This window comes from Grammomys surdaster, unplaced genomic scaffold (assembly GCF_004785775.1).
Source record: "Grammomys surdaster isolate TR1022 unplaced genomic scaffold, NIH_TR_1.0 125946, whole genome shotgun sequence".
In the NCBI taxonomy this organism is placed as follows: Eukaryota; Metazoa; Chordata; class Mammalia; order Rodentia; family Muridae; genus Grammomys; species Grammomys surdaster.
In genome coordinates, this window is record NW_021620768.1 from 4,096,078 (window position 1) to 4,104,100 (window position 8,023).

The window sequence follows — 8,023 nt, forward strand, 5'->3', positions numbered from 1 at the left end:
GGACCATTAGTGCCAAGTAACCTGGATCACAGGAAGCTCCCAGTGATTCAGCCACCAACAAAAGAGAATGCCTTAGCTGCTCCAAGGCTCTGACACATATGTAGCAGAGGACTGACTGCTTTGTATGACTCCAGTAATAGAGACTTGATGCCCCAGAGAAGTAGGATGCCCACTATGGGCCACATTCTCAGAGGCAAAGGCAAGGGGTGATGGGGTGAGTTACTGTGGAAGGGGCAATTGGGAGGGAGCTTCAATATTTGGGATGAAAATGACTAAAATATTTCTTTAAGAGTATGATTTGATTGATCGATTGATCAATCAATCGATCAGTCAATCAATCAATCAATCAATCAATAAGAAAGTGAAACAGAATACATATGGAAACAAAGCAGTCTTCATTTCCTAATCCCAGGACAGATGTGGACTTTTCTTTTTCTATGTCTACATAATGAAGATATCCCTGAGATTTATTCTCTGTATAGCTAATAATTAGTTGCCTTTGAAAACTGGTTTAGCCATAGTACATGGTAGGATGCAATTATATTTCAGACTTCTTGCTCCACTTTCTATTTCTATCTCCAAAGGATTAGATACTCATGACCTAATGTACCTCTTCACTATGGGTACAGATTGCAGCCTAGTAGCCCTTTGAAAATCAGTTCTTTTGCCTTGAGAAAACTCTTTTCCCCTGTGATTTTGTATTCTGTTCTTGCAAAATTAAGTGATTGCACTATTTCTTCCTTTGGCAAAGTGGTCACCTTGCCAAGACAACTTCATGTCAGGCCCCTGAATAAGTGGTCATGTGCATTGGATGTCAATAATCCTCTTTGTTTTCTCTTCCTAGTGACCAGGGAGGTTGAAATGTTTAAGAACCATCACTAAAAATAAGGTTTAAGGATCTAGACAGATTGCTCAGCTGTTAAGGGCAATGGCTGCTCTTTCAAAGGTCCTGAGTTCAATTCTCAGCTCCCACATGGTAGTTCACAACTGTCTGTAACTCCAGTTACAGGGGATTTGACACCCTCATACAGATACACATGTAGGCAGAAGGTGAAATCACATAAAAAATGAAGTTTTAAAAGATTGAAGTTACAATGTGGAATTCTAAATATTGAGTTTCATATCCTGGAACATACTGAATTGGTCAAGTTGAGTAGCTGGGGGCTTTCCATAAATAACTGCATTACAGTCTGGCCATAAGTGGCTGTGTTTTGACCCGGGTATAGTGAATATATGTAGGCTGCCAATAGGTTCCTTACCTTTGTTGCCTACATGACTATATTCTTAAGTTATTTGTGCTGTGGCTTTGTAGGCACAGCATATGTACTGTAGTCTGAGATTCTTTCCTTCATTTTATTGATCTCTCTCTCTCTCTCTCTCTCTCTCTCTGTCTCTGTCTCTCCCTGTCTCTCCCTGTCTCTCTCTGTCTCTCCCTGTCTCTCCCTGTCTCTCTCTGTCTCTGTCTCTCTCTGTCTCTCTATCTCTGTCTCTCTCTCTGTCTCTCTCTCCCTGTCTCTCTCTTGCTCTGTTTCTCCCTGTCTCTCTCTGTCTCTGTCTCTCTCTGTCTCTCTCTCTCTCTCTTTCTCTGTCTCTCTCTCTCTCCCCCCACTGTCTTAGACTGTCATACATGTTTTGTAGATCATCTCCCACTATGTTGAGGCTATGAATTTTCTGCTTTAAGAGACTTCACTTTTCTTCAATCTGGCTTATTAAAAATTTATGTTATAATCGTAAGAATACATCATTCTTTCCTGTCCTAGTCCAAGGTCCTGGGGAAAAACAACAACCATTTTGCAATATGCACATACTTTTACTTCATAACTCTTCTTTGAATTATTATTTGGCCATTCTTTATATTGCTCAGTTTTTTTTCCTCTTAGGGAGTAAATTCTTAGTCTTTCAATCTCCTTTTCTTATGTTATATCTATATCCCTCTGTTCAAATTTCTGTATCTCTTCTTAAAAATCATAGTAATATACCACAGCCTAATATTGCCATTTTAGACACCATAACCTGCACCGTTTTAGTCAGTAAAACCATTTTCATTGTGTTCACATCTGCAGTCCTTGTCTCTGTTTCTCTCAGTTTTCTAGGAATTCTCTTTTCCTTTGGACTTATGGTCATCACTATTTTTCTAGAAATCTTTTCCCACTTGTGCTTTTTCCATTTTTCTATTGCTTCAGAACTGATATTGACCTTTCTCATGTTCTCCATTGTCTAGTTAGAGTGTGTTTTGGATTAGTTTCTTTCTGTTCTGTGATGTTCTTTTAAAAGTAGACAATTAAGATTGTGAGTGTGCAAGATAGCCAGGTGGGTGAAGTGTTTGCCCTCAAAGTCTAGTGAATAGTGTTCTTTTCTCAGAGTAAAATACACAGAGGAAAATATGGTGACTTTTACCTGTACTCTCCTTAATTATTAGGCATTATGGGAAGTGGAGAGAGAAGACTATCTCTAGAGTTCCTAGGCCAGTTAGCATTGGCTTAGAGTACATATTCTAGTGTAGTGACTTATTGTAAGATCACACAGAAAGGCAATATTATTCATACACGTTTGTAGTCACTCACAGTCCATTGTTCTCACTGCTAGAGTTCAAATATTCTTTTCCATATAGAGCATGAACTTGGACCATTTCAGCAAAACTTTAGAGAAATAGTATTATTTTAGGAGAATTTGTGGGCAGTGATCAATGACGAGGGGTTGGGTCTAGGTTGGAAATGGCTGTCATGTTGATGGGACCAGCTGCTGTTGGTTTTTCAGTGACAAGGGTCAAATTGATAGGCTAAACATGAGTATTCCCACTCAAACTGTAGGCACATGTACAAAATGGGGCTATGGGAACATGTGAATCTTGTCTGTCAAAGCAGACATATAAGTTGCTGATGATCATATCACTATGATTAATTGGGATCTTAAGATGCAAGGAAGAGCAGCTGTATTTACTGCTCATGCCACTGTGAAGGACAAGTCTAGGAAGCCGACACACCTTGAAGGCACTGGAATGGAGACACACTTTATTGTTCCTCATCTGGCAGGCTTACTCACAGTCCATTGTTCTCACTGCTAGAGAACAATTGTTTGTTTTTTACAAACAATGAGGCTTTACACAGTATTTCCCATATGCTGGCCAGGTAGAAGTAACTTGGTCTTTTGATTAGCTGCTGAGATAGCTGCCATGGTCATCCCCTCAGAGGTTTGGTCCATTGCTGGAACCCTGGCCATGGACACTTGAGGATGCATTTTTGTGGCTCTTCTCATGCAGTGTTTTCAATATATTTCCTATCAGATCTACATATTCAGAGAAGTCCAGCACATTGTCTTCCTTTGTGTCAAGGTTCTTTATCATGTCATTCATGGCTTTCTCATCCTTTTCTTCTTTCTGTGGATGAAAGAGAGACAGCTGTTAATGCCTACCATTGGCAAAGAAGAGAAGTAGGGAACATTTTGAGCTGTTATATGGCAAATCCTGGGGAGCAGTCCAAAATTATTAATGGTGGATTGAGTACTCATGGTGGAGTAGATGATGTAGTTGAGCTAAAAACTTTCCGATTTGTTGCTGAGACAACTCTATCTTGATCACTTGGACTGTTGTCAAGAGAAGGTCAGAGAATTATATGTATGTGTACAAACATTCTGTGTTTGTTTCCAGAACAAGTAAAAATGATATCTGTGAATATCTTAGGATTCTTGTCTTCTGAAATGTGTCTGGCTTGTAAAAGTTGTAGAAGTCATACAAATTCAGATCAGACTTGGTGGAATCTGCAGCTCTCCAGACTTAGTGATTAGACTCTCAGCAAACTAGACAGAATGAGAAGTTGCAGGATTAAAATGTGATTAGAACATTGGTGCCCTCACAGGGTATGATAAAATGTGGGGGATACTCATTAGAGTGGGAGGATTGCCCTTGTGGTCTGCAGCTCCACCTGAAACCATGGCTTATCTATAGTCTTCACCCCTCCTGGATCCCACAGCCCACTTGTTGCCTTGGATGTGTGCCATAACCAGGAACATAGGGGAGATCCCTGCTCCTTACAGAATCCAGCAGAAGTGGGATCTATCTTTCTCTGACTGAACATCATCCCACTTCTTGTCTGCACCTCCACCTGAACCTATGGCAGTTCAGCAAGCTCGCTCCCTTTCCAGAACACCAGAGACTATCTGTCTCCCAGGATGCCTGCCATGACCAGGAAAACAGCTTGCCTGGATCCCCAGGAGGTCTGCTATAACCAGGAACACACATTGCTGTGACTGTCCTTCGACCCCAAACCAAGCAAGCTGTCTTCCAGGAGGTCTGCACTAACCAAGGACACAAGGATACAGGAACATAGGAAGTCTGCTCTAACCAAGGACACTGGAGGTCTGCCCTAACCAGAGACAGAACAGCCTGCCTCACATGAGGTTTACTGTATCCCAGATCACACAGCTATACCTGCCTCCAAGGAGGCCTGTTTCAGTTTGAGTCATTCAGGCAAGTTGACACCAGAGAGAAGCAGATGGTAAAAGACAAGCCCAAGAAACCTAGCAACAGAAAAAAATGTAATTTGGTACCATTAGAACCCGGTTCTCCTACCACAGCACACCCTGGATCCTCTAACACACTGGAAGAACAAGGTTCAAACTTAAAATCCCATCTCATAAAGATGATGTAGGCCTTTAAGGATGATGTAAATAACTCCTTTCATGAAATACAAAATAACACAGGCAAACAGGTAGAAGCCCTTAAAGAGGAAACAAATAAATCCCTTAAAGAAATGCAGAAAACCATAATCAAACAGGTGAAAAAATTGTACAAAGTAGCCCAGACCTAAAAATAGAAATAGAAACAATAAAAAAATTACAAATGAAAATAACTTTGGACATGAAAAACCTGGAAAAGAGATGCAATCATCACCAACAACACAAGAGGTGGAAGAGAGATTTTAAGGCATAGAAGATACCATAGAAGATACTGACACATTGGTCAAACAAAGTACAAAGGGTAAAAAGTTCCTATCCCAAAACATCTTGGAAATTTGGTATACAATGGAAAGTCCAAACTAAGAATAATAAGAATAGAAGAGGATGACGATTCCAAGGTCAAAGTGCCAGAAGAGATCTTCAGCCAAATGATAGAAAAAACTTCCCTAACCCAAAGAAAGAGATGGCCATATACAGAAAAGGAGCCTACAAAACAACAAATAGATTGAACCAGAAAAGGACATTTTCTTGCCATATAATAAAAAAGTACTAGCCTAAAATCAGCCATAGGCCTAAAATTAGCAATAGGACTGTCATACATGTATACTAACACCAAGTCTTGGGTCTCAGTGGAAAAACATTGAAACAGATGGCTATAAGCTAATGTAATCAGGCAGCTTTTGTGGAAATTTACAAACCTGAGTAGTCATAGACCTTGTAAATAGGTAGCCTTGGCAGACAATACCAACTTAGATAAGGACAAGCGAGTCATAGGCAGAGTCATAGTGACTTTTCCCCTGAACCTTCACCCAGCCGATACCCGGTTCTGAAGATATCTGTATTCCCCCTGAACACCCACACTCCATTGTCATTCCCTTCCCCACATCCTGCCTTTCTGTGTTTATAACCCCTGTGTGAATGAATTACGATTTGAGAAAAAATAAATTATTAAAAAAAGAGATTATCCTCTAGCCTCCAGATATGTGCTATGTACATACATATTCACACGTGCTTCATACATGCCAAGAAAAAATTAAACAAACATGTTAAAGAGTAAAAAAAAAAAAGTACTAAATGTACAGGATAAAGAATGAATATTAAGAGCTGAAAGGCCAAAAGACCAAGTAAGATATAAATGCAGACCTATCAGAATTGCACCTGACTTCTCAAAAGTGATGCTCAAAGCTAGAAGATCTTGGACAGATGTCCAACCCTAAGCAACCACAGATGACAGCCCTGGCTATTATATCCAGCAAAACTCCTAATCACCATAGTCAAAGAAACCAGGATATTTCATAACAAATACCAATTTAAGCAGTATCTTTCTACTAATCCAGTCCTATAGAGGACAGTAGAAGCAAAACTCCAGTACTAGGAGGGTAACTAACTACACCCAAGGTAAAACAAGAAATTAATCATCTAACAACAATCCCAAAAGAAGACAACAACACATACATAATATCACCCCCAACAACAAAAATAAAAGGACCTAGCAACCATTGGTCTTTAATATCTCTGAACATCAACAGACTCTATTCCCCATTGAAAAGACACACACTATCAGACTGAATATGCCAACAGGATCCACCATTTTGCTGCATACAACAAACTTTTTTTTTTTTTTACATTACTAAGTTTTTTTGTTTTCTCAACTTTTTCCATGTGGAAAGGGTAAATACAACACAGTAAAATGGTTTTTAGGCATGGAGGCACATAGAAAACTGGGATATGAATTCACTTATTTAAAAAAGGATACCTTAGAACCTTGTTGAAGCTTGCTTTAAATCTGGGAGCATAGCACAACCTTTGGCTCCAAGCCCTGTCCATATTCCACATTTCAGTGTGGATAATTGTTTCAGTTAATTTTTTTCAGTTTGCCAAGTCTTTTACTAGGGGCTCAATTTTTACAGCACATCAGAAAATTCATATTGGAGAGAAAACTTGCAAACATGTGGAGTGACAGAAATCATTTAGTAGTAATACATTTTAGAATACACCAGAAAGTTGATATTGTCGAGAGACCTTACAGTTGTAAGGAATGTGAAAAATCCGTTACTAGGGGCACATATCTTAGTGTACATCAGAACATTCATACTGGAGAGAACATTTATGCATGTAAAAACAGTGACAAATTTTTACCAAGTACTCAAATCTTAGAATACATCAGAAAATTCATAAAGGTGACAAAACACAGTTATAAATAATATCACACAGCATTTTTCTGGTATGCCCTGCTTACCAATCACAAAAGTGTAATTAATAGATACATGAAGATAAGAAACTTGTGCAAGCTTTTGAAATTAAAACTGAAAATTTTATTTGAAAACAAAATTCTGCAAAAGTAACTGGGAAGGGATTTTTAAAAAAAATGTATAGTGTTACATGCATTCGAGTTTCTAGTTCAATTTCTACAAAACAACTGACAAGCAACTTTAGCCACTTGAATATTGTCCTAGTTAGAGTTAATATTGCTGTAATAAAACACCATGGCCAACTCTAAACAAAAGCAACTTGGGGAGTAAATAGTTTCTTTGTCTCACACTTCCATATTACTGTTCTTTATCAAAGGAAGTCTGGAGAGGAACACAAGTATGGCAGGAACCTGGGGATTGGAACTGATGCAGAGGCTATGGATGAAAACTGCCTACTGGCTTGCTCATCATGGCTTGTTCAGCCTTCTTTCTTATAGAACACAGGACTATGAGCCCACATATGACCTCCCCACAACCAACTCTGCTCTCTTCCATCACTAATTAAGAAAGGGCCCTACTGACTTGTCTATTGCCTATATATAGTCATTTTCTTAATTGAGGTCCTCCCTTTTCAGATGGTATTTTAGCTTGTGTCAAGTTGATATAAAGCTTTCCAACACAATTGACTCTGTCAGCTTGGCACACAAAAATATACTGATAAGCCTTTCTTTTTTTGTTCACCCTCAAGAACGCACGTTGATATCAATAAAATATTTTACAAACTTAAGTCCCACAGTCCTTACAAACTCAAACACTTCAAAACTCAGTCTCCATCAAAATTCAAAATATCGTTTAAAACTTAAAGTCTCTTTAAAAATTCAGTCTCTCAGCTCTGAATTCTTGTAAAATTAAAAATAAGTTAAATGCTTTCTTATATTTCTGTTGCTTTAGAACCACTTCTGGTAAGAAAATCTGTATTAGTCTTGGTTCTCTAAAGTAACAGAACTTACATAATGAACCTTTCCTTTTCTCTCTGTGTCTCTCTGTTTCTGTCTAGATTAAATAGATAGAGATATAGAAATAGACAGATAGGTAGGTTTGTAGATATCTATCTATCTATCTATCTATCTATCTATCTATCTATCTATCTATCTATC

At 38.6% G+C, this 8,023-nt stretch overlaps 1 protein-coding gene across 1 annotated transcript in view; it reads right to left on the reverse strand.

Annotated features, from left to right (window-relative positions):
• Positions 1-3,184: 3,184 nt before the first annotated feature.
• Positions 3,185-8,023, reverse strand: part of LOC114609113 (protein S100-A9-like) — a 12,397-nt gene continuing 7,558 nt past the window's right edge. The window contains exon 2 of the mRNA XM_028753380.1: positions 3,185-3,376. Within this exon, the coding sequence (XP_028609213.1) occupies positions 3,185-3,376 (192 nt within the window). The remainder of the gene's footprint in view (positions 3,377-8,023) is intronic.